Consider the following 27,538-nt stretch of genomic DNA (forward strand, 5'->3'; position numbering starts at 1 on the left):
GATTCCAGTGATTCAGACATTTTATAAATGTTATGAAGTAACCACTGATAATGCTGGTTTTATACATAATTGCACAGAACTTGTCCTCTAATGATCACTCTATATGTAAAGTCTCTTTAACACTCTTTAACACAACGACAACAAAGAACATTGTCTGAGGTAATTATGTATAAACTTATTTATCAACCAAATAAGCTACAAATAGAAAAGTTGGTAAATCTAAATGTGTTAGGGATTGCATATTATTTATGTTGCAAATCGTTCTTTTTGATACAATAACATAATAATAAAGAGCAGACATAATTGGTTTTAAAATAGTCCATTAATGTCAATAATTACAATCTTCAAGAAGGTATTTAAGGAGACATCAGGAGCAGGTCTGTTATGGCTTGACAATGGCTCTTCTGAGCTGAAATGTGTTGCCGATAACAGACTGCTCAAATCTGAATCACTGGAATCACCGGAATTACCGGATGTCCATACGTCATCCCTGCATCAGTGGGCGTGCCCGGAACAGAACACGGACTAGTTTGGCATCCTAGGAATACTTGCTGGACCTCGCACAAGGAATTATTCTACCACTTAAACAAGAAGCAAGGCTAACCAGTTTTGGAAACTTTCAACGAGATTACAAGCAGTTAAAGACTGTGGCATATGTAGGCTAAAAACAATTTAATCGCTAAATATCCGGTTAATCATGAGGCTCTGCAAACTAAACTTGTCTGTAAGATCCTTGAAACAACTAAAAGGGATTGACACACAATAGAAACTGATTTCATCTGATTAACCCTGAATCTGCATAACTATTGCAACTACATGGTATAAATATATAATATATTATACCCAGCCAAACATCAGTATTGTATTAAACCAATACACACCTGCATCTATAGCATTGCCTAGTATTATCGATTTGTATTTGTTTATTTGGAATTAAATATATTTTTTTTAAAAACATTTTTATATAAACTTTTAAGACTGTGCAGGACATTTTAAGTACATGTTCATGAACGAACACATGATTGTTTAGAAAGATTGGTACCAATACAGTTAGACACATTATTAATTGATATAACCTGTTTTCTATGTGAATAAAAGAATTGTTGTTTTAACCAGCATATATCAGTGTTAGTTATTTTTAGAAAACTAAACACTGGTTGCTTTATTATTTCATTTATAAAGAAAGGTTCATAAAACGTTGCCAATATATTGCCATCTAATGGATCCTTAAGCCAGTGTTTTTTACACAGACGCACACATATATGACCCATTGTATTGTACTGTAACTTTTCAGGTTTTTGGGATTACCTGGTTTTTATGTGGAGTTTGATCTAGATCTAGCGCATAGACTTTCATATTTTTTGTAGAGCTTTTCAAGGAAAGATCCTTTTCGGTCCAGGCCTGAACTCGATCATATCCACGGTTACGGAAGGCAAGGGAGCCTTCCTGCCCCAGGATAAGAAGGTTAAACCTTAGGGATCTAATTTTTGTCCCTTTCGTGCGGACAAGGCCCAATGCCAGCAGCTCGCCACGAAAGCGGACCAGTCCAAGGGAACTTGGAAACCTGCTCAGTCTTGGAACAAGTCCAAGCAGAACAAGAAGCCCGCTGAGACAAAGTCGGCATGAAGGGGCGGCCCCCGACAGGTCTACGGACTGAGTAGGGTGCAGGTTGTCTCTATTCTCCGATGCCTGGTTGCAGGATTTTCAGGACCCTTGGGTTCTGGAGGTTGTTGCCCAGGGTTAAAGGATAGGGTTCAAGTCCCTTCTGCCAAGAGGCAGATTCCTCTTGTCAAACCTGTCTTCAAGGCCGGAAAAGAGAGAGGCTTTTCCAGAATGTGTGAGGGATCTCTCCTCTCTAGGTGTAATCATACCAGTACACCATGCAGAAAGGGGTCCAGGGTACTATTCAAATCTGTTTGTGGTTCTGAAGAAGGAGGGCACGTTTCATCCGATTCTGAACCAAAATGTTTAAACAAGTTCCAGTCTGTTCCATCGTTCAAAATGGAAACGATCAGATCCATTCTGCCCCTGGTTCAAGAGGGGCAATTAATGACCATAATAGACTTGAAGGATGCCTAACATCATGTTCCGATCCACAGGGACCAGTTCAGGTTCCTCCGATTTGCTTTTCTGGACCAACATTTTCAATTTGTGGCTCTTCCCTTCCGTCTGTGAAGGCCCTGAAAGTCTTCACAAAGGTTCTGGGGGCCCTACTAGCAGTAGCCAGATCCAGGGGCATCGTGGTGGCACCCTACCTGGAAGACATCCTTGTTCAGGCGCCATCCTTCCATCTGGCAGAGGCCCATAGCAGGGCTTTGCTTCTGTTACTCCAATCCCACGGTTGGAAGATCAACTCCGGAAAAAGTTCCCTGGTTCCCAGCACCAGGGTGGAGTTTTTGGGCACAATAATAGATTCCGTGTCCATGAAGATTTTTCTCACAGACCAGTGACGCAGGAAGATGGCATCAACCTGTCTTGCCCTTCAGTCTGCAGAGAGTCCCTCTGTGGCTCAGTGCATGGAAGTGATTGGGCTCATGGTCTCCAGCATGGACGTCATTCCATTCGCCAGGTTCTCTTAGGCTGACTGCGTGGAGATTGAATGCTTAGTCTTAGCCAAGAGAGGTTTATTTTGAAAACGTGATTGATACTCTGGTTCAGGCAAGGAAGCCAGTCACTCGACGCATCTACCATAAGACGTGGAAAACTTGCTTGTCCTGGTGTGAGAGACATGGATATCCTTGGCACAAGGTGAAGGTATCCAGGATTCTGTCCTTCCTCTAAGAGGGTTTGGAGAACGGTCTTGCCGCTAGTTCCTTAAAGGGACAGATTTTTGCTTTATCAGTTCTGTTGCATAGGAGACTTGCTGAGCTCCCTGACATTCAATCTTTTGTTCAGGCTCTGTCTCGAATCAGGCCTGTCTTTAGGCATTCTGCTCCCCCTTGGAGCTTAAACTTGGTCCTTAAGGTTTTGCAGAAGGTTCTGTTTGAGCCTATGCATTCTCTTGAATTAAAAATTCTGTCCTGGAAGGTTCTCTTCCTGTTGGCTATTGCATCGGCATGCAGAGTATCTGAGCTGGCGTCCTTGCAACATGAGCCTCCTTATCTGGTTTTTCATGCGGATAAGGCGGTTCTTCGCACGGGCTTGGGATTTCTCCCCAAGGTGGTGTCTAACTGTAACATCAATCAGGAAATAGTTGTTCCTTCTTTGTGTCCTAACCCCTCTTCTCCTAAGGAGATGTTACTTCATAATCTGGATGTGGTTTGTGCCCTGAAATTCTATCTTCAGGCTACAAGGGATTTCAGACAATCTAAATCTCTTTTTGTCGTATATTCAGGGAAGCGCAGGGGTCAAAGGGCTTCTGCTACTTCTTTGTCTTTTTGGCTGAGGAGCTTGATCCGCTTGGCCTATGAGACAGCAGGACATAAGCATCCTAAGAGGATCACGGCTCATTCCATGAGAGGGGTGGCTTCTTCTTGGGCCTTTAAGAATGAGGCCTCTATGGAGCAGATTTTTAAGGCGACTACCTGGTCTTCCTTGCACACTTTCAAAAATTTTTACAAATTTGGTGTTTTTGCTTCTGCGGAAGCTGTTTTTGGGAGAGAGGTTCTACAGACTGTGGTGCCCTCAGATTAAGGGTCCTCCTTTTACCCTCCCGGTTTCATTCAGTGTCCTCTAAAGCTTGGGTATATGTTCCCAGTAGTAATGAATGAAGCCGTTGACTCTCCTCCACTTTAGATGGAAAACATAAATTATGCTTACCTGATAATTTTATTTCCATCTTGGGGAGGAGAGTCCACGGCTGCCACCCGTATCTCCGGTGGGTGGCCCTAAATTTAATCTATTCTTCTGGCACCATTTATACCCTGATATTTCTCCTACTGTTCCTTGTTCTCTCGGCAGAATGACTGGGGGATGAGGGGAGTGGGGGAGGTATTAAGCCTTTTGCTGGGGTGTTTTTGCCTCCTCCTGGTGGCCAGGTTCTTAATTCCCATTAGTAATGAATGAAGCCGTGTACTCTCCTCCCCACGATGGAAATAAAATCATCAGGTAAGCATAATTTTATGTTTTTTCATGCTGTTTTAATGAATTTTATGTTAAGTTCTTTCATTTAAAAAGACCAATTTAATACAATAATAATAATGATTTAGAGCAGTTTGTAGCAGGACCAAACCATATTTTCAAGCTTGAGGAGCTGTGTCCAATAATACATTTGTGGGGTTAACACTGAGTAAGTGCATCAGCCAACCAGAATCTTGTATTTCCCTATAGGTTTATAGCTAACTGTAGAGCCCAGATAAACCATTTTCATTTAATATTAGTCTGAAGCGCTATCTGCTCCAGTAATAAATATCACTCAGCTTATGGCCCTGTTGTACCAGTCTCATCACATTTACTGATCTAATCCTAAATATCTTGTGATCTGCATATTATTTTATTTCTAATGAGGTTATTTTATAATACATTTCTTATTTCTATTAGCTGCACCTGTTTATCATCAGAACGTTTATCCCACTGATCTGTGACTGATTCTTGTTGTTAGTAAAGACCTTAGTAAGTGTATTCTGCACCTTCAGCTGCTGCTGTTTGTCACATGATCACAGACTTAAAGGGACAGTGTCCTGTAAATTTGGTTTTCACTTAAAAGTACAAACCCCCCCAAATCTTTTTAATTTTTTTTTTAAATAATTTTTTATTGAGGTTATTGGAAATAATAACAATAGTGACTTAACTGACATCAATGTATAAATATAAAATTGTAATTACAAGCAAAACAATGTAAACAGAACTACCACATATATAAGTGTTGCATGCCTGTTAGATGCAAATGATTACTATAAAAGAAAGCAATAGTCATAACAATGGTAGGAATACTGACCATAAGGAATTTAAGCTTCTTTTAAATTATTTGCATGTCCTTCTAACTACTATTCATGCTACTTATAGACCTAATGAGAAGGGGATTATTAGTATCATGAGTTAATGTCACATTTTACGTGTATATAATAAGTGGTAGTCTATGGTGGTGGTTATATAATACAAGTATCTAAGAATGAAACCTCATTTTTATATAATAGTAAAGATTCCCTGCTTTGCTCTTGTGGTCACTTTTGGACCTAAGGAGTCTAATGAGGGGTGACGAGGGAAATTGGCTTTTGTATGGCCACTTGTGGGCCTTAGTAGTGGTTGTGGGTGGGGTAATAAGCGGGCAAGATCCGCTCCAGGTTAAATAAAAAGGGGGGAAGGGGGGTGTGTCAAGTTAACAATACATAACAGTCTAAATATAAGTTAAAATATAGTGAACTACAGTAAGATGGCTACTTGAGTCTCTATTTTACGATATTTTCTGTAATTAATTCCTCCTAAAACGTCTGAGGCCGCTCTCGGGCCTAACTAGACTTATGAACAGAATAGAGGAGGATTAGAATTTGAAGTGGCCACTTTTGGACCAAGGAAAGATTGGTGGGAGGTTGGCTGCCGACATGACTGAGTATACTATAAAGAAATTACCAAGGGAGCTCCCTCAAAGGGTAGATATTTGGGGCTCCCACTCATAGGATGGGAGGGTACAGATATATCTTTCAAGTTTAAAGTAATATGAAAGGGAGGTCTCTTTAGGAGCATGTTTGCAAGAACAAGGATAAATGACAACTTATATAATTCTCTTGCCTAGACAAGTTGGTAATCGGACCTGACTTACTCTTTATGTCACTAGTAATATCAGTCATCATTCGCATATAAAACAGAGTCATTAGGTGAGTTTGTAGAGTTAGCTGCACTGTGGTAATAGTCTCCCTTCAGGCAAAGGTGGTGTGGCTATGCAATATGAGGTGGGTTAGTGCAGGACAGTGTATTTGTAGCCGAGAAAACAAAGGTGCAACCAAGTCCCGCCATGCCTTAAAGAGATCTATATTATGATCACACCCGCTGACTGCCTAATAGTTGTAATGTAGTATGTGGTTGCCTTCCAACAATCTAAAAGCTGACTAAGCACAACTTCACAAAGATGTATGGCAGCCTAGCTCATTGTATGTAAAATATAAAATTAGAGAGTAGTGAAAGCTGGTTTAACAGGATAAACACTTCCATGAAAACTGTATACAGCTTGTGCAACCTATCATTATTAGATTTTATCAACATATGTGTATTAATGGACTTTCCCTAAGTATGCCTTCCTCCAGGTTAAAGCTACTATTTAGAGACTATTGTATGTTGTGAGTCTGAATAAAGTTAATATAAGAGCAAAAGTAGTGGTACATGCGACCACCTAATAGGCGACATATTCTTAAATACATATACAGTTATAACATTAGATAAAAACTTAAAGATATCAGACATAGTCTTCATAAATAGTATCCCCAGGGGACACCCAATTGCATTAAATCTTAAGCAAAATCCCAAATTGACAGGAAGAGCCAATAGTATATATCAATGAGGAGTTAATATCATAGTCAGTGATGGCGTAACTGAAATATCTAAGAATAACATAGTCTTATTGGAAACATATTTTCCTATGCTGGGGTGAGCTTCAAAATAAACTCTGCTGTCATGGGTAAATTAACCACATAAAAGGGTATTACCTGTTAATTTATCTAAATAGCTGGCTAGCAGTGCAACATATTTCTCTTAAAAAAGTTTAGCCATGAAATAGTTACTGGCAAGATGTGAACAATCCTCATTAGAATGTAAAAATATACCATTGTTACCCACTATAGGTTGATGTTAACTCTTTTTCCTATCGCCATGAGCAGAAAATATCTAGGTAAGTAATCTATGGCTACGGTGTGTATAACAAGAACATTTCAACAGATACCTATATAAAACAGGAGCTTAGTAAGAAAATCACTGCTTAACAATAGAACTAGGTCAGACTTGTAAAACTGGCATTTGGAGACCTGGAACAAAAGAAAAAGACATAGTCTAGAACACCAATGCTTGATTCATTAGCCAACTCCTATTGCCGGTATGCCGTTTGAAGCTATTGATAGGTGATTTACTTTTCTTCCCCTCTGAGTCTCTGTGATGAGACCTATAGGTAGAAAACTGCAGGGCAAGCGACTGGGCTTAACGTGGTGCTGAATAAAAGTTCCCTGAGTAGTAGGAGAGTTCCAGTAGTACGTAGCTGCTGGTTTGCTCGTTGTCTCCAGCCATGGATCCAAATTAGCCTTTCCATACTGTGTATGAATGAGGTGGTGTTCTGTGCATTCCTCAGTCGCCATTACTAGTTGCTGAGTATCTGTGTCTAGTATCGAGGGATCAACCGTTTCCCGTTTAGCTGAGTCAGATGCTGAGAGTCTGTGTTTCTTTGCCATCTGATGAGCGGCTCCATTGTAAGGGCGGATCACTTCACAATAGCAGTGTCTCTCAGATAGATGCGGGAGGTAGCTGTGTGATTGATTACTTCTCTCCCTCACTACTGCAGCTTCTCTGTAAGTATCTTCCTTATGTGAGGTTCTCAGTTGCACGTGTAGGTCTTCAGCTTCCAAACCAGCTCAGTCAGTAAACATCTTATCTGCTGGTAAGATTCTCTCATGTTTGGCTCATGCGGTGGGTAGCTGTATTATTAGGTAAATAGGCACTGCAGTAAAGTTGAGACTGTTGTACCCGGCAAGCCGGGGGAGGATGTTAGCAGAGTTAGGAATAGGCCGCAGTCTTGACTACCTTATGTCTGGCTCTAAACCACACATTTTAGCTAGAAGAGGGTCACCATCTATTCCGGGTTGGTCTACCTTACATCCCTCTTATTTTGATGGCTAGAGCAAGTCTTCTGTTTGTTGAAAAACTGGCATAATCTTTTTCTTGAGCGGAGAGCCTCTAGATTGAGCGACCTTTCTTGTCTGCAGTTAAGACACGCCCCCCCTTTTTCATCATTTAAATAGAACGTATGATTTAACAACTTTCCAACTGACTTATATTATGATATTTTCTTCATTCTCTAGATATCCTTTATTGAAGCAACTGCAATGCACTACTGGGAGCTAGCTGAGCACATATGGTGAGCCAATGACAAGAGGCTTGTATGTGCCAGTAATCAGCAGCTTGCACACCATAGTGCATTATATTCTTTGTCACAAAGGTCCCCAACAGAATAAAGCAGATTTGATAATAGAAGAAAATTAGAAAGTTGTTTATATTTGAATCTTAAAAGTTTTAAATTGTGACTTTGCTGTCCCTTTTAATGTGTTTCTAATGACTTGTTTTACTGGTGTATAAAGTGTATGGGAAATTCCACCTTTTAGGTTTAGTTTTATGTAAAATAACTGTTTGCTGTCTGTAATTTATTTTCATTATTAAATTGTACACAGCCTTTAAATGACCTGAGGCAGCGGCTCCTACTTAGCATATGCAGGAGTCTGTTATTGGCTGATAGCTGTCACATGGTACAGGTGCAGAACTACATTTATCAGAAAATAATATATTGCTCTTTTAAAAGTCATAGTAAGTTTTTTATTGCATTGTATTTTTATTATGCATCTGTGGTTTTGTAATTCTATATTTTATAGTCCTGTTAAATGGACTTGAATTTGCCAAAAGAACATCTCATTATATTATCACTCTATGTAAACACAAATTCTTTATTTTCTTAACTCTATCCAAGAAAACAATTGCAATGAACATGTTAGTGCCTTTCTCTCCCACACCCCCTTGCAGTGTGATTTAGCACAACTCAGTATTGACCAGGAGAAGTTAAAGGACTGGGGATGGAGCACATGAAAAAATGTATGACAGTGAGAATTAGTAGGAAGTACAATACCAATACTGCAGTATCCAATTTAACTTATATTTAAACAACTGATATTTAACATTTCTTTCAGGAGAAAATATTGTTTAATATAAATGATAAAAACAAAGATTATAATATATTTGTAAAGCTGTGATATGGCCCCACTTAAATAGATGTTCTACCATTATATTGTATAGATCTGGGAAGATTCATATTTAAGGGGCAATTATAGCACCCACAGAGCTAACTGTACTAAATGATTGTGCTGAATCAACATCACATATGTAATAATCTAATCAGCTGATCTGTATCACATGAACTGTTATGTGTGCCTTTAATTATACCATACATACAGTTAATCAGAACCATTATTTATTATTATCTGTCTAAACCATTTAAAATACATTTTACAGACACGACCAGAGCACTGAGAGATATCAGGTATTGATATAACTGGAGTGAATAAGGGAACCTTCTTCCTGAGCACAGACATTGGAGCCTGTTATCAGCATGAACTCATATGTGTTAGGTGAGTAAAATAGATATTATGCTGACTTTAATTACTGGGAAAATAGAATAGATCACTCATTAAACAAATATAAACTATTATATTTATATCTGCGTCTTTAAGAACATTTGTGTCAGTGACAGTTATAAAGAAGGAGCAACATCCATTGGGCTGAGGAGGAAGGTAAAAAATACTACTCCTCTGTGCTTTTAGACAGATCATGTCCAACAACTGCCTAACCTCACCCCCTGACCTGGTTCAGTACTCAGAACACCTGCAACTCCACCTTCCCCTGCCCTGACCTCGCTCATGGAACACCCACAACTACACTTACACCTACCTTGTTCCCATGTGTGAAACACCCACAACTCCCCACCCCAGACCTGGTTCATTACTCAGAACACCTGCAACTCCACCTTCCCCTGCCCTGACCTCGCTCATGGAACACCCATAACTACACTTATGCCTACCTTGTTCCCATGTGTGAGACACCCACAATTCCCCCAGTGTTCCTCACCCCAGAGCCACCACTGATTTGTGTGTTTCATTTTACAGTGAGTATTATTAAACTAATAAAGTTTTTGGCTGTTTATATAAATCAAACAACTACAGCCGAAAGCTAAAGATTATCATAAGGTCCCTGCTTCTTACCCTCTCAAAACATATCACACTGATTATTATTCTGTGATAATTAAGACATCATGTTCTCACCCAACTGGTTGAGCATAAGCCGGGCAGGGCTGTATGTGCAGTTGCTTGTGCAAAGTTAAATGAGGATGGTGGATGCCACCTCTCTTGCCCATAATACAGATTTACTTGTTCCCTGGCTGAGAACATTATCCACACGCACCTTGTTTAATGTGGCCCTATAACTTGTTTTCATCAGTAATTTAGGTTACTATGATGTAGTAATGTTTACATTCTATGTCATACTTTTTTAATTTGTGATTTACAGGTAAATAAATGTAAAAATACAAAAAGGAAGACATTTTTGAGTATAAAAAAAGTTTTTTTATTGAGATGGATTATATTATAATGAATAAACAGTCATATTTTTCTTTTTTCCATTTCTTTTTATGAAGACAATCACTTGTTGACAATCAATAGTTCATATCCATCTTTCACTACAGGAAGCATCAGAATTATACCGGAAACTCCAAAAGTCTTAGACACTAATGAATATTCACAAACATTGGGGATAGCACAGCAGATATTTAAAGAAGATGGTGAATTGGATGGAACTGGGCAGCAATCATTATGTACTGAGAGTAATTTAGTCATCAAACAAGAGGACAACATTTATGACTTATCTAATGAAATTATTATCCCAGAGGATAAACCACACACATTTACTGTGTTTTCAAAACATATTAAAGAAGGGAAAAGTCTACAGTCTAGCCAAATGATTCATACAAAGGAGAGACCTTTCAAATCTACAGAATGTGAGAAAAGCTTTAGATGGAAGTCTCATCTACTAGAACACCAGAAGATTCACACAGGTGAGAAACCACACAAATGTACAGAGTGTGGAAAAAGTTTTACAGTAAAGAGTAGTCTGAAAACTCATGAAAGTATTCACACAGGAGAAAAGCCTTTCACATGTACAAAGTGTGGAAAAGGATTTACAAATAAGGGTAATCTGAAAACTCATGAAAGGATTCACACAGGAGAAAAGCCTTTTACATGTACAGAGTGTGGAAAAGGATTTACAGATAAGGGTCATCTGAAAACTCATGAAAGGATTCACACAGGAGAAAAGCCTTTTACATGTACAGAGTGTGGAAAAGGGTTTACAGATAAGGATTATCTAAAAACTCATGAAAGGATTCACACAGGAGAAAAGCCTTTTACATGTACAGAGTGTGGAAAAGGATTTACAAATAAGGGTAATCTGAAAACTCATGAAATGAATCACACAGGAGAAAAGCCTTTTACATGTACAGAGTGTGGAAAAGGATTTACAAATAAGGGTAATCTGAAAACTCATGAAAGGATTCACACAGGAGAAAAGCCTTTCACATGTACAGAGTGTGGAAAAAGTTTTACAGAAATTAAATGTCTGAAAACTCATGAAATGATTCACACAGGAGAAAAGCCTTTTACATGTACAGAGTGTGGAAAAGGTTTTACACATAAGAGTGGTCTGAAAACTCATGAAAGGATTCACACAGGAGAAAATCCTTTCATATGTACAGATTGTGGAAAAGGTTTTACACAAATAAGAAATCTGAAAACTCATGAAAGGATTCACACAGGAGAAAAGCCTTTCACATGTACAGAGTGTGGAAAAGGATTTACAGATAAGGGTTATCTGAAAACTCATGAAAGGATTCACACAGGAGAAAAGCCTTTCACATGTACAGAGTGTGGAAAAAGTTTTACAGAAATTAAATGTCTGAAAACTCATGAAATGATTCACACAGGAGAAAAGCCTTTCACATGTACAGAGTGTGGTAAAGGATTTACAAATAAGGGTCATCTGAAAACTCATGAAAGGATTCACACAGGAGAAAAGCCTTTCACATGTACAGAGTGTGGAAAAGGTTTTACACATAAGAGTAGTCTGAAAACTCATGAAATGATTCACACAGGAGAAAAGCCTTTTACATGTACAGATTGTGGAAAAGGTTTTACACAAATAAGTAGTCTGAAAACTCATGAAATGAATCACACAGGAGAAAAACCTTTCACATGTACAGAGTGTGGAAAAGGTTTTACACATAAGAGAAGTCTGAAAACTCATGAAATGAATCACACAGGAGAAAAGCCTTTTACATGTACAGAGTGTGGAAAAGGATTTACAAATAAGGGTAATCTGAAAACTCATGAAAGGATTCACACAGGAGAAAAGCCTTTTACATGTACAGAGTGTGGAAAAGGATTTACAGATAAGGGTCATCTGAAAACTCATGAAAGGATTCACACAGGAGAAAAGCCTTTCACATGTACAGATTGTGGAAAAGGTTTTACACGAATGGATTGTCTGAAAACTCATGAAAGGATTCACACAGGAGAAAAGCCTTTTACATGTACAGAGTGTGGAAAAGGATTTACAGATAAGGGTAATCTGAAAACTCATGAAAGGATTCACAAGGGAAGAAACCTTTCACATGTTTAGAAAGTGTAAAAAAGGTTTTTATTGAAATCGGGTATCACAAAACACCAAATATTTACACACACACAAACTTTATATACACAGTGTACAAACCTTTTTACAATTATCCTAAAGAGGACAAACTCTCTAAATAGTAGCATCAAAAATGATGTTATTGTAAATAATACTTTCTAAATCCCAGTTACAAAATCTCTATATCTCTTTGTTCCTCTATATATGTGCACCTCAGTTTCTCTCATATAAATGTGATAGAATCCAAACATGACACAGGAATATACAGATCTGTCCTCATACTGACCAGTTTACACAACCATTCACCACCAAAGCACCCCCAGTGTTGTTTATTAATATGCCAGTGTTAGGAGTTGTACGTTTGAGTTACAGAGGAGAAAATAATTATATTTACAGAATAAAGGAGTCTTTATATGAATATAGTGTTAGAAAATTATATAAACAAGAACATCAGTCTCAAATGATTGACATCTGGGAGATATATTTAACCCTTTCGTGACTGGGTTAAAGTGTCTACATCAGAACAACCGTTCCGATGTAGACAAATTGAAACCACGCGATCGTGCATACGATCGCAAGATTTCAATTATTGGATCGCATCTGGGGGGCGTCCCTACTACCCTAGGAATGCCCTCCAGACCACGATCAAATCCAAGAAGCACAGAAGGCTTCAGGACAGCCGTTGGCTATGACGTTCTATTCCGTCATAACGGCTCTAAAGCCCAGTGTAATTATGACGGAGTAGAATGGCATAACGGCATTAAAAGGTTAATGTGCACATCACGTGGATAACAGAGAGAAAATACACTGCATCACTGTAAAAATACGACTTAAAGGACATCAAATGACAGAGTTGAATTAGTATTGGAAGTCTATATGAGAGGCAAAAAAACATTTAATTTAAAACATATGCAACGATAAAACAAACACTTGCTAAAGTGTAGCATACATTAAAACAGTTGAAAATACATGACATGCATACATAAAACCATACAAGTTTAAAAGTCCATGTAAAAATAGGGGGTTGGATCTAGCAAGTAAACTTTAAACAGTTTTCGGCAAGGAGCTAGAAGAGAAAAATTTCAAATCAGAAGATACGCAAAAACCAAAGCAAAGGTGTTTAAGGCTTACCTACACCAGGAGTTGGTTCGTAGTTTCCTTAGGTAAAAGGTCCCATTGGCAATCAGGTTTTTCCGAAATAATATCCGTTGTGCTTGTTCTTTTTCAAAGACGCTTCTTGGCGGTATTTTTTAAAATCCGAGGTGCTAGTGATTCTAGGCTTCTCTGCACCTCTAGGACTACGGATGCCCAAATGGGACACAAACAGCAAGATAGAGCGTATAGAGCAACGCGTTTCAGCCATAACTGGCCTTTTTCAAGCTCTAAAGAGTAGTGCACCCTTACTGCTTAATATACTAATCCATATGCAAATGAGGTAATCTTAATTATAAGCAATGTATTAATAATACTTGATTGCATACAATATTTATCATATACAATATATTGATAGTAATTTATTATGATTTTAGAAGGTTTTATAATTAAATTGAATAATCATAGTTAAAAGTTATATGCAGAATAAGTGTACTATTACAAATCCTAATGCCCAGAAGGGGCGATCAGACAAGCAAAACAATGAACAATAGGGAGAGATCAAACACAATAAAGTGTATTTAAATTTATAAATCTAGTGTGAGTGTCCCTAATTTTTAAAAGGGATAAAGTGGAGAATAATTGATATAGATAAAACATATGCCCTAAATTATTCAATAAGACAAAAATATATAAATAAAAAAAGAAAAAGGAGAAAAGAAAACAGCAGCATGTTTGTGACCTTATAGTAGTAATGTATATAATGTTGCAAAGTTAAATAATGTTAACTAATATAATCGTGTTAAAAAGGTAAAACATTATTAATTTAGTGAATCTGTTTAGGCAATATTTAATATTATATAGTGGGGTGAATATTACACTTCATATTTTAATCATTTAGAAAAGGTCTTATTTTCTAAATGATTAAAATATGAAGTTTAATATTCATCCTACTATATATCCTTTTTCATTTTAAATTAATTTATTTTTGTCTTATTGAATAATTTAGGGCATATGTTTTATCTATATCAATTATTCTCCACTTTATCCCTTTTAAAAATTAGGGACACTATCACTAGATTTATACATTTAGATACACTTTATTGTGTTTGATCTCTCCCTATTGTTCATTGTTTTGCTTGTCTGATCGCCCCTTCTGGGCATTAGGATTTGTAATAGTACACTTGTTCTGCTTAAAACTTTTAAATACGATTATTCCATTTAATTATAAAACCTTCTAAAATCATAATAAATTACTATCAATATATTGCATATGATAAATATTGTATGCAATCAAGTATTATTAATACATTGCTTATAATTAAGATTACCTCATTTGCATATGGATTAGTATATTAAGCAGTAAGGGTGCACTACTCTTTAGAACTTGAAAAAGGTCAGTTACGGCTGAAACGCGTTTCTCTATCTTGCTGTTTGTGTCCCATTTGGGCATCCATGGTCCTAGAGGTGCAAAGAAGGCTAGAATCCCTAGCAGTTTGTATTTTAAAAAACACCACCAAGAAGAAGCGTCTTTGAAAAAGAACAAGCACAACAGGTATTTTGGAGGAGCCTGATTGCTACCTAAGAAAACAACGAACCAACTCCCGGCCTTAAACACCTTTGCTTTGGTTCTTGCGTATCTTCTGATTTGAGATTTTTCTCTTCGCCGAAAACAGTTTAAAGTTTACTTGCTGGATCCAACCCCCTATTTTAAACTTGTATGATTTTATGTATGTATGTCATGTATTTTCAATTGTTTTAATGGATGCTACACTTTAGCAAGTGTTTGTTTTATTGTTGCATATATATTTTTTAAATGTTTTTTGGCCTCTCATATAGACTTCCAATACTAATTCAACTCTGTCATTTGATGTCCTTTAAGCCATATTTTTACAGCGCTGCAGTGTATTCTCTCTGTTATATGAGGGTGTTTTGTAAGTATCTGTTTTTTGAGGTATAGGGATTCTCTATTTTTCACTGCTAGCTTAGCGACTTCTTGTTTCTGCGCTGATATCGCTTCTCCTTCTTTGCACACATCATGTGGATAAAGCTTTTCTTATAGCAATAGATGCTTAGCATTGTACATGTTATATACCAGAGGAATTACTGAGGGGAAACTGATTTTATTTCATGAGACACAATATCAGTAACCGGTACATACGTGATCATAATCAGTTTAATTTAAATGGCTACTATAACCTACATGTATACTGGGTATGTAATATGTGTGTCATGTGATCATAATCAGTTTAATTTAAATGGCTACTATAACCTACATGTATACTGGGTATGTAATATGTGTGTCATGTGATCATAATCAGTTTAATTTAAATGGCTACTATAACCTACATGTATACTGGGTATGTAATATGTGTGTCATGTGATCATAATCAGTTTAATTTAAATGGCTACTATAACCTATATGTATACTGGGTATGTAATATGTGTGTCATGTGATCATAATCAGTTTAATTTAAATGGCTACTATAACCTACATGTATACTGGGTATGTAATATGTGTGTCATGTTCTGTAACTTGATATTATGTCTGTTAGATGTTTTCATGTTAGTTAGAAGCCACAAGAACTGATAATAGCACATACTGTATATGTATATATATATATATATATATATATATAAAGGGAACGTTATATGTCTGATAAATCCCTTTGTATCAAGAGCACAAGTGTTAGGTATATTTATACAATTGTGTGCATATATCATGTAATGCTGCTGTTTACTATAATGATATACAATGTTTTTTCATGCAAATAAAAAATGATTGTAATCCAGACCAGTATTTTGTGTTTTTTGTTTAATTAACAACACAATATCACAGAATAATTAGGAAAACGTCATCAAAAACAAAAGCTAAATCTAACTCAGAGCAGCAATTTTACCCAACTTTTCATATTACTTCTATTATCTAATTTGCTTTGTTCTTTTGGTATCCTTTGTTATAGAGTAAACTTAGGAGGCTGATAGTATATGAGCTTAGGGGTGCGCACGTGTATTTAGCACTCTGTGCAGCAGTGTTTGTTACTATGTATAACATTGCTATAAATGTTCTTGCAAACTCTGCTGTCTGAAGATACGTGCACGCTCCTGAGTTAACTAGGATTACTCTTTAACAAAGGATACTAAGAGAACTAAGCACACATTATAATATAAATAAAATGGAAAGATGTTTGAAACGTCATGTTCTATCCACACCATTTAAGTTTAATTTTTACTTTACTGTCCCTTTAACAGTACATAAAACAATATCAAATTAACCCCCAACCTTCACCAACCCAGATTAATAATCACCAGCAAGACTTTATACACAGACATTTTCTGTTACTTAAATTATACTTAAAGGGACATAAAATCCAAATTTTTTCTTTCATGATTTATAAAGAGCGTTCAATTTTAAACAACTTTCTAATCTGCTTCATTCTTTTGATATTCTTTGCTGAAAAGCATATCTAGATATGCCCAGTAACTGCTGATTGTTAGATGCACATTGATGCCTCGTGTGATTGGCTCACCCATATTTCTTCAACAAAGAATTTCTAAAGAATGAAGCAAATTAGATAATAGAAGTACATTGGAATGTTATTTAAAATTGCATTCTCTACCTGAATCATGAAAGATTTTTGGGGGGTTTAGTGTCCCTTTCATGATTTAGATTTGGGGGCCGAATTATAAAGCTCCGAATGGAGCTTGATGCCCCTGTTTCTGCGCGAGCCCTCAGGTTCCCTGGAAACAGCAATTATGAAGCAGCGGTCTAAAGACCGCTGCTCGATAACTTGTCTACCTGCTCTGAGGCTGCGGACATCAATCCGCCCGATCCTATACAATCAGGCTGATTGACACCCCCTGCTAGCGGCCAATTGGCCCCGAATCTGCAGGTGGCGGCATTGCACAAGCAATTCACAATAACTGCTTGTGCAATGATAAATGCTGACAGCGTATGCTACATCATATCATGTCCGCTCGCACTTTAATAAATTGACCCCAGAATGTGTCATTTTATGACTCTTTTAATTTTACTTCTGTTCTCAAACTTCTGTTATCCTGGGAACAGACTGCTGATTGGTAGCTACACACGTGCCTCTTGTCATTGGCTCACCAGATATGCTCAGCTAGCTCCCAGTTGTACATTGCTGCTCTATAGCTGACTTTGCAGGAGTTAAACACATAGTTATATACAATCAGTGGTACAACAATAAACTGATCTAATATATTTAAACATTATTACACCTTTATATCCCATTAATTAATAACAGACAATAATTATTATATCCTAAGTAATCAATTTCTTGTTAAATTTGTCACAATGTTATCTTCATTAAACAAGGACTCACAACAAGATAGCACAAAGCTAGATCTGACTAAAGGGACAGTAAACACCTTGAGACTGTAGTATAAACTAATTATTCCTAGGAAAACAACTTTACTTATACTTTCGATGTCTAAAAATATTGTTATATCAGCTGTGTGCCGGGATATTATCTGTGTGTCACAAACGTACAGTGACTAATAATGCAATAAACACAGAGAAATAACGTCACTGACTCACTATTTAATGTCTAATAGTATTGTTATATCAGCTGTGTGCTGGGATATTATCTGTGTGTCACAGACGTACAGTGACTAATAATGCAATAAACACATAGAAATAACGTCACTGACACTATTTAATGTCTAATAGTATTGTTATATCAGCTGTGTGCCAGGATATTATCTGTGTGTCACAAACGTACAGTGACTAATAATGCAATAAACACATAGAAATAACGTCACTGACTCACTATTTAATGTCTAATAGTATTGTTATATCAGCTGTGTGCCGGGATATTATCTGTGTGTCATAGACGTACAGTGACTAATAATGCAATAAACACATAGAAATAACGTCACTATAATTATTATATCCTAAGTAATCAATTTCTTGTTAAATTTGTCACAATGTTATCTTCATTAAACAAGGACTCACAACAAGATAGCACAAAGCTAGATCTGACTAAAGGGACAGTAAACACCTTGAGACTGTAGTATAAACTAATTATTCCTAGGAAAACAACTTTACTTATACTTTCGTTGTCTAATAGTATTGTTATATCAGCTGTGTGCCAGGATATTATCTGTGTGTCACAGACGTATAGTGACTAATAATGCAATAAACACACAGAAATAACTTCACTGACTCACTATTTAATGTCTAATAGTATTGTTATATCAGCTGTGTGCCGGGATATTATCTGTGTGTCACAGACGTACAGTGACTAATAATGCAATAAACACATAGAAATAACGTCACTGTCTCACTATTTAATGTCTAATAGTATTGTTATATCAGCTGTGTGCCGTGATATTATCTATGTGTCACAAACGTACAGTGACTAATAATGCAATAAACACAGAGAAATAACCTCACTGACTCACTATTTAATGTCTAATAGTATTGTTATATCAGCTGTGTGCTGGGATATTATCTGTGTGTCACAGACGTACAGTGACTAATAATGCAATAAACACATAGAAATAACGTCACTGACACTATTTAATGTCTAATAGTATTGTTATATCAGCTGTGTGCCAGGATATTATCTGTGTGTCACAAACGTACAGTGACTAATAATGCAATAAACACATAGAAATAACGTCACTGACTCACTATTTAATGTCTAATAGTATTGTTATATCAGCTGTGTGCCGGGATATTATCTGTGTGTCATAGACGTACAGTGACTAATAATGCAATAAACACATAGAAATAACGTCACTGACTCACTATTTAATGTCTAATAGTATTGTTATATCAGTTGTGTGCCGGGATATTATCTGTGTGTAACAAACGTACAGTGACTAATAATGCAATAAACACATAGAAATAACGTCACTGACTCACTATTTAATGTCTAATAGTATTGTTATATCAGCTGTGTGCCGGGATATTATCTGTGTGTCACAAACGTACAGTGACTAACAATGCAATAAACACATAGAAATAACTTCACTGACTCACTATTTAATGTCTAATAGTATTGTTATATCAGCTGTGTGCCGGGATATTATCTGTGTGTCACAAACGTACAGTGACTAATAATGCAATAAACACATAGAAATAACGTCACTGACTCACTATTTAATGTCTAATAGTATTGTTATATCAGCTGTGTGCCGGGATATTATCTGTGTCTGTGTGTCACAGACGTACAGTGACTAATAATGCAATAAACACATAGAAATAACTTAACTGACTCACTATTTAATGTCTAATAGTATTGTTATATCAGCTGTGTGCTGGGATATTATCTGTGTGTCACAAACATACAGTGACTAATAATGCAATAAACACATAGAAATAACTTCACTGACTCACTATTTAATGTCTAATAGTATTGTTATATCAGCTGTGTGCCGGGATATTATCTGTGTGTCACAGACGTACAGTGACTAATAATGCAATAAACACATAGAAATAACGTCACTGACTCACTATTTAATGTCTAATAGTATTGTTATATCAGCTGTGTGGCGGGATATTATCTGTGTCTGTGTGTCACAGACGTACAGTGACTAATAATGCAATAAACACATAGAAATAACTTAACTGACTCATTATTTAAAGTCTAATAGTATTGTTATATCAGCTGTGTGCTGGGATATTATCTGTGTGTCACAAACATACAGTGACTAATAATGCAATAAATACATAGAAATAACTTCACTGACTCACTATTTAATGTCTAATAGTATTGTTATATCAGCTGTGTGTGCCGGGATATTATCTGTGTGTCACATACGTACAGTGACTAATAATGCAATAAACACATAGAAATAACTTCATTGACTCACTATTTAATGTCTAATAGTATTGTTATATCAGCTGTGTACCATGATATTATCTATGTGTCACAAACGTACAGTAACTAATAATGCAATAAACACACAGAAATAACGTCACTGGCTCACTATTTAATGTCTAATAGTATTGTTATATCAGCTGTGTGCCGGGATATTATCTGTGTGTCACAGACGTACAGTGACTAATAATGCAATAAACACATAGAAATAACTTCACTGACTCACTATTTAATGTCTAATAGTATTGTTATATCAGCTGTGTTCCGGGATATTATCTGTGTGTCACAAACGTACAGTGACTAATAATGCAATAAACACATAGAAATAACGTCACTGACTCACTATTTAATGTCTAATAGTATTGTTATATCAGCTGTGTGCCGGGATATTATCTGTGTGTCACAGACGTACACTGACTAATAATGCAATTAACACATAGAAATAACTTCACTGACTCACTATTTAATGTCTAATAGTATTGTTATATCAGCTGTGTGCCGGGATAGTATCTGTGTGTCACAGACGTACAGTCACTAATAATGCAATAAACACATAGAAATAACGTCACTGACTCACTATTTAATGTCTAATAGTATTGTTATATCAGCTGTGTGCCGTGATATTATCTATGTGTCACAAACGTACAGTGACTAATAATGCAATAAACACACAGAAATAACGTCACTGGCTCACTATTTAATGTCTAATAGTATTGTTATATCAGCTGTGTGCCGAGATATTATCTGTGTGTCACAAACGTACAGTGACTAATAATGCAATAAACACATAGAAATAACTTCACTGACTCACTATTTAATGTCTAATAGTATTGTTATATCAGCTGTGTGCTGGGATATTATCTGTGTGTCACAGATGTACAGTGACTAATAATGCAATAAACACATAGAAATAACCTCACTGACTCACTATTTAATGTCTAATAGTATTGTTATATCAGCTGTGTGCCAGGATATTATCTGTGTGTCACAAACGTACAGTGACTAATAATGCAATAAACACATAGAAATAACTTCACTGACTCACTATTTAATGTCTAATAGTATTGTTATATCAGCTGTGTGCTAGGATATTATCTGTGTGTCACAAACGTACAGTGACTAATAATGCAATAAACACATAGAAATAACTTCACTCACTCACTATTTAATGTTGAAGCCGTTTTAATGTTTCTCCGCTCCTTGCAAGTGATCCGCTTGCTTACGGTATGTCTGGGTGTCACTCACTTTTGCCTCCAGTTGAATTATCGATCCGTATGCACTCTCTTGTGCTACTAGTCACTTCCGGTCATGGCAAGTTTCCTGTGTAGCTGTAGGTTTCCTCCGGCAGCTGCACTCCAACACTTCAGTGGTACAAAGGGTCCCCACTGTTATAGTGATTCCTCTATTCACTACATATAAACTGTAATAAACAGACAGCAGGGAACAGTCCTATTCATAAAGACGGTTTTATTAGAAAGATGCAGTATTATCGTGACCTCATCAGAGACGTCTGAAGAGCAAAACGCATAAGAATGGTCCTGATAATGCTGCATTCTTTCTAATAAAGTAGCTGTAATCCATAAGGTTGTTCTCTGTAATTTGCTTTATTTATTATATTTACCTTCATTATTTATTTTGCCCCATTTTCCTATAATTTAAGTCTGAATTTTGTGTATTTTTCAGTCCTGAAAACTAAAAGTGCACATAGCAGCATCACATATCTGCCCATAAATTGTTTCTTTTTGATCCAGGAGTTATATTTTACTATAAGGTACTGTATAAAGGGCTCCATTTATCATTGTAATTCTCCTACATTTGCGCCTATAAATACGCTGTCGTAATATTTTTCCTATTTATCAAAGCAAAATACGCCTAAAATTAAGCAAATACAACCGGAAAATTCTCCCACATGTGCACCAAAGAATGCTTAAAAATTCGCTTTTTCCGTGGTATCTTTAGAAATACGCCTCACTAATCACCAGAAATCAGATTTAGCATTATTTTGCGCCTTAGGAGAACCGGAAATTCTCCTACAAATACGACAATGAAAGTTCTCCATAACCACTGTGGAGAACATTGAATTGATTCAAATTTTTTTGCGAGAGAAAATGGAATACTTCTTAATTTTGGCTGCTATTTCATTGGCAAGGGGCTGTGAAAATCGTCTACATGATGCAAATATGCCCTTGCGGAGACGCCAAAGAGTGTCCAGAGTGTTTCTACCCTGTTGTGGACTTCAGGCATTGTCAGATAAGGAGATTACGCAAAATTTATGATTAATAGGGAGAGTATACTCAATCTCTATGCCCTTATACAAAATGGCATTGATCCTAGAAAAAGAAGAACAAAGGGCTATACCTGGATTGTTAAAATTATTGGCTGTTTTGCATTTCCTGGCAACAGGCTCATTTCAGGCTCTCTCTAGTGCTGTGGTGGGCATGAGTCAGCCTTCATTTTGCAGACATTTAAGGATTGTTTTAAAATCTATTCTGAAGCATCTGACAAAGTTTTTTTTTATGTACCCAAAAATGTGCAGGAATGGCACACAATAAAGGCATGCCTAATGTTCTAGGTGCAATTGATTGCACCCATATTGCTCTAAGACCACCATCCTTAAGGGAGGAGCAGTATAGGAATAGAAAAAACTTCCATTCACTCAATGTACAGGCAGCGTGTGATGCAAACTTTAGAATTTGGGCTGTGCGTTCAGGATTTCCAGGGTCATGCCATGATTTCCACATTCTAAAACAATCAGCATTATTTGCATCATTTGAACATGGAGACATGCCACACGGTTGGCTATTGGGTGAATATAACATTTTTTTCTATTGTGTTATTGTAACAGTGAAATGTGATTTATGTTTAAATGAAAATGTAACCATTTTTCTATTTAAAAATTTTTCATATACCTATTATTTGGTTTATTTCATTGAACATAGATGTAGATGACTTTTAGTTCAATGTACATCAAGGATTATCAACAACCAAAAATTTTTTTCTTAAAGTGTAGTATCTTTTTTTTTATTTATATATATTTTTTTTGTTTACATGTCCATATATATCCATCAATGAGTTTTTTTTGGTTTTTTTTTAGCTGTGTTTCAAATATATTTCCATCTTAATATGGGAAGAGTCCACAGCTGTATTCCTTACTTGCGTGAAATACTGACTCTGACACCCCAGCCAAAGGCTTAAATACATTCCTCATAACCATAGTCATTCTTTGCCTTTGTCACAGGAGGTTGGAAGAGAAGTGTCAGAAGATTTCGGAGTAGTCTCTTATGGAGGGTAGTACTCTTCGAGATGGGACTGGAGTTTTAAGTAGTCCTGTCAGCCTCTCAGTGAGAGCTTGGATGAAAGTTAGATTCTGGAGATGCAGGGAGAGTCTTTCTGTGAAACCATCCCAGCTCAAATTAACAGCTCCTTAAACAATCAGCATTGACGAGTTTCGCTTCCTGCTTTATTCACTCAAGTCCATCTCAGAAGCGATGCTACTATCTGACACTTGAAGGGCCATGTTACTGTTCCACGGCATAGATTCTGGTGAGATTGATTTTTTATACATGTATGCTAATGCAAGAAGACGGTCACAGTGTGACTCCTTTTATCTGTATAGAATCAAGGGTTAATATCTCCTGAGGGGGATTATTGAACAGTGGGGAATAATCTTATGTTTATTTGATTTTATGCTGCTTTTATGTGTGAGATGTTATGGGCTCATAAGCTGTCCTTTCCCTTTTTCCTGACCGGGTGTCTATCAGAGAGAAGTCCATAAATCTCTGTACTGTCTGGGTCATGGGAGGGGATGAGTGCCCCAGCCATTGGGATATAAAGGTGTTTTTTTTTTTAATTAAATAGGATGTTTTATTTTCTATAATTCTCCTGTTATTGCTCTAGCGATGGAGGATTCTGTTATTTTAGAGGGTACTCCCTCTATTCCTAAGAGTAATTCCTGTTTATAGTCTGAGGAGGCCTTATATTTACCCCCTCAATTATGTTCCATATGCCTTGATAATGTGATTATTTCAAACATGTTTGATACCACTGAGCAGTCCACCTCTGAGGAGTTGTCGTCCAGTGAGGTACGTACCCTACATTAAGCTCCCTCTACACATGCAATTTCCCAAAGCATTGCTGATTCTCCATCTGGAGGGGGCCTTTTTCCTGCCAGACGTTACTGCGCAGTTCAGATGGCGGTGTCTGCGGCCTTTAATGCTTTACCTCGCCCTGCTAAGCGCAAGCGAAAGGTTACATATTGCACTCTTTCACAGAGTACATCAAATAATTTATTGGATATCTCTGATAGGTTATCCAAGGATGAAGTTCTTTCCGAGATTTCAAAGTATGAATATTCTGGGTCGGAGTCTGCTGCCTCTAATCCTCCGGCTGCAGAGGAACCAGACTTTAGTTTTAGGAATTTGCGCTTTCTTCTAAAGGAAGTTTTTGGCGAATTCAGAGGTTCCAGAGGCCAAATTGCCTGATGAACCTTTGATTCCTAACTTGGATAGAGTTTGAGGACAGGGTGGTACCTTATCCTTCCCTGCTCCTGTTAGATGGCGAACATTATTAAGAAGGAATGGGACAGGATCAGATTCCTTGTTCCTCTCTTCTTCCTTTAACAAATTGTTCCCGGTCTTGGACTCTCAGTGGAGTTGTAAGGTTCTGTCCCTAAAAGGGATGGCGCTATCTTCACCCTTGCTTTAAGGGAATGCTATCCTGCTTGAGAATTGCTCTTCGTTTAAAGAGCCCATGGATAAAGGATAGAAACTCTGTTAAGAAGTTTCAACATACAGGATATTTGTTTTAACCGGCGGCGGCTGTTGCTGGAGAAACTACCTTCTGGTGTGACTCATAGCATTTGATCTGGGTAGAGGGTCCCCTCAACATTACTCAGGAAAGATTTACATCCTTGAGGGTTGTTAATTCTTTTATCTGTGATGCTATTAGGCAGATTATTTGCCTGAATGCTAAGGCTTCAGCTTTTTCTATTCAGGCCTGTCGGGCTCTGGCTGAAGTCATGGTCTGCGGGTATGACTTCTAAGTCTAGACTTCTTTCCCTCCCCTTTAAGGGAATAATTTTGTTTGGTCCAGGCCTGGACTCAATTATCTCCATGGTCACAGGTGGCAAGGTTGCCCTCCTACCGCAAGAGAATATGAACTAGTCTATGGGACAATTTTTGTTCCTTTTGTTCTGATAAATCCCATGTCTGCAGTACTCCACTAAGCCTGAGCAAACCAAGAGCTCTTGGAAGCCGGCTCTGTCCTGGAATAAATCCAAGCAGAACAAGAAGCCTGCCGTGTCTAAGTTGGCATGAATAAGTGGTCCCTGGTCCTCTTATGGATTGTGTTGGGGGCAGACTCGCTCTTTTCAGTCACTTGGTTCAGGTATGTGCAGGATCCATGGGTCCTGGAGGTCTTAGCTCAGAGTTACAAGATAGGTTTCAAGTCTCAGCCACCCAAGGGAAGATTCTTCCTCTCTCTCCTATAATCCTGACTAGAGAGGGGGGAAGCCTTTTTGGGGTGTGTATGGGATCTGTCCTCTTAATAGTTATTGTCCCAGTGTCCTTTGCAGTGAGAGGTTTGGAATACTATTCAAACCTTTTCCCAAAGAAGGAGGAAACTATCCATCCGATTCTGGACCTAAAGTGCTTAAACAAGTTTTTAAATGTCCCCTCGTTCAAGATGGAGACAATAAGGTCCATTCTTCCCCTCGTTCGTGAAGAGCAGTTCATTACCATGATAGATCTGAAGGATGCTCCCTTCACATACCAATCCTCAAGGACCACTTCCAGTCCTAAGGTTTGCATTCCTGGACCAGCACTTCCAGTTTATTGCCCTTACGTTTGGTCTAGCTATGGCTCCAAGAAATTTTTCGAAAGAGTGGACCATTCAGAATCTCTCCTCTGTCTTCTTTGATCCCATGGGTGGAAAATAAATATATAGAGAGAGTTCTCTTGTAGCAAGAACCAGGGTAGAATTTTCAGGTACTATAATAGAAACCATGAGAATATTTCTCTCAGACCAGAGACGTTGCAAGCTAGCTTCAACATGTCTTGCCCTCTAGACCTCCTTAAGGCCATCTGTGGCTCAGTGTATGGAGGTGATTGGTCTCATGGTGTCCAGCATGGACATCATTTCCTTTGCCAGGTATCACCTCAGACTGTTGCAACTGTGCATGCTGAAACAGTGGAACAGCAATCATTATGATCTGTCTCAACAGTTTTCACTGGACAACCGATCAAAAGAATCACTCCCTTGGTGGTTTTGTCTGGTTCTCTTGTCCCAAGGGACATCCATCTCAAGACCATCCTGGGTGATTGTGAATTCCGTTGCGAGTCTGTCAGGATTGGAAGCTGTTTGTGGTGCCAGGAAGGCACAGAGCCTATGGACTCTTCAGACAATATACAATGCTCTGAAGGCTTAGCCTCTGCTGGGTTCATCCCAGTTTATCAGATTCCAATCAGACAATATACCCTCTGTGTTTTGTGACAGCGGTGGCCTGTCTGGGTTTTGTGATGGGCTGTGGTTAGTACTGTTGATTGTAGGTCTTCTGCAATCATCTCTCCTTTTGTGATCTACTGGCTGTGGTCTGTTTTCCTGAGGTGAGAAGTTCCCGGGCAGTGATATTTGGATTTGCAGCGTTTCACAAAAGTCATTTATGTCTTCCATTCTTCTGAATATGGTAGTCTTATCGCATTTTGTGGCTGTTATACTGACCGGGAATCCCCATCTGTATTGGATCTTCTTTGTTCTTAAGACTGAGGTTATAAACTGTAGCTCCCTACGCTTTTGGAGTGTGGTAGGGCTGATGTCAGCAAATACTTGAATCAGTACTCCTGCATGAGTAAACTGAGGTTTCAGTCTGGCTTGTCACAATATAACCTCCTTGTCTCTATGGTTTAAGAATTTTACTATCACATAACTCGGTGGGTCTTTAGCTGGAGGTTTCGCCCTAAGGGCCCTATGCGCCCTTTCCATTATTACTTTTGAGTATGTGCTTGTGCCTTTCAACGTTCTGCAGAGATCCTGGAGGTATCGTTGTAATGCCGCGGGTGTAATGGTTTCTGGTACACCTCTGAACCGCAGATTATTTCTGTGGCCCCTATTGTCCAAGTCGTCTACTTTATCTAGTAAATTTTGAATGGTTTCTTCCTGGTTGTAAGAAAGATGCGACAGCTAATTTCTGCAGATCTTCCCTTGTTATCTCTAGGGATTGGGCCTGAGTCTCTGAAGTG

The 27,538-nt window shown here is 37.5% G+C and overlaps 1 protein-coding gene across 1 annotated transcript in view; it reads left to right on the forward strand.

The window, feature by feature from the left end:
- The first annotated feature begins 8,920 nt into the window (after nt 1–8,920).
- Nucleotides 8,921–27,538, forward strand: part of LOC128661347 (zinc finger protein 850-like) — a 396,731-nt gene continuing 378,113 nt past the window's right edge. The window contains exons 1-2 of the mRNA XM_053715611.1: nt 8,921–9,251; nt 10,313–12,193. Coding sequence (XP_053571586.1) covers nt 9,233–9,251; nt 10,313–12,193 — 1,900 coding nt within the window. The 5' untranslated portion in view covers nt 8,921–9,232. The remainder of the gene's footprint in view (nt 9,252–10,312; nt 12,194–27,538) is intronic.

The sequence above is a fragment of the Bombina bombina genome, chromosome 5 (genome assembly GCF_027579735.1).
Source record: "Bombina bombina isolate aBomBom1 chromosome 5, aBomBom1.pri, whole genome shotgun sequence".
NCBI classification, from domain to species: Eukaryota; Metazoa; Chordata; class Amphibia; order Anura; family Bombinatoridae; genus Bombina; species Bombina bombina.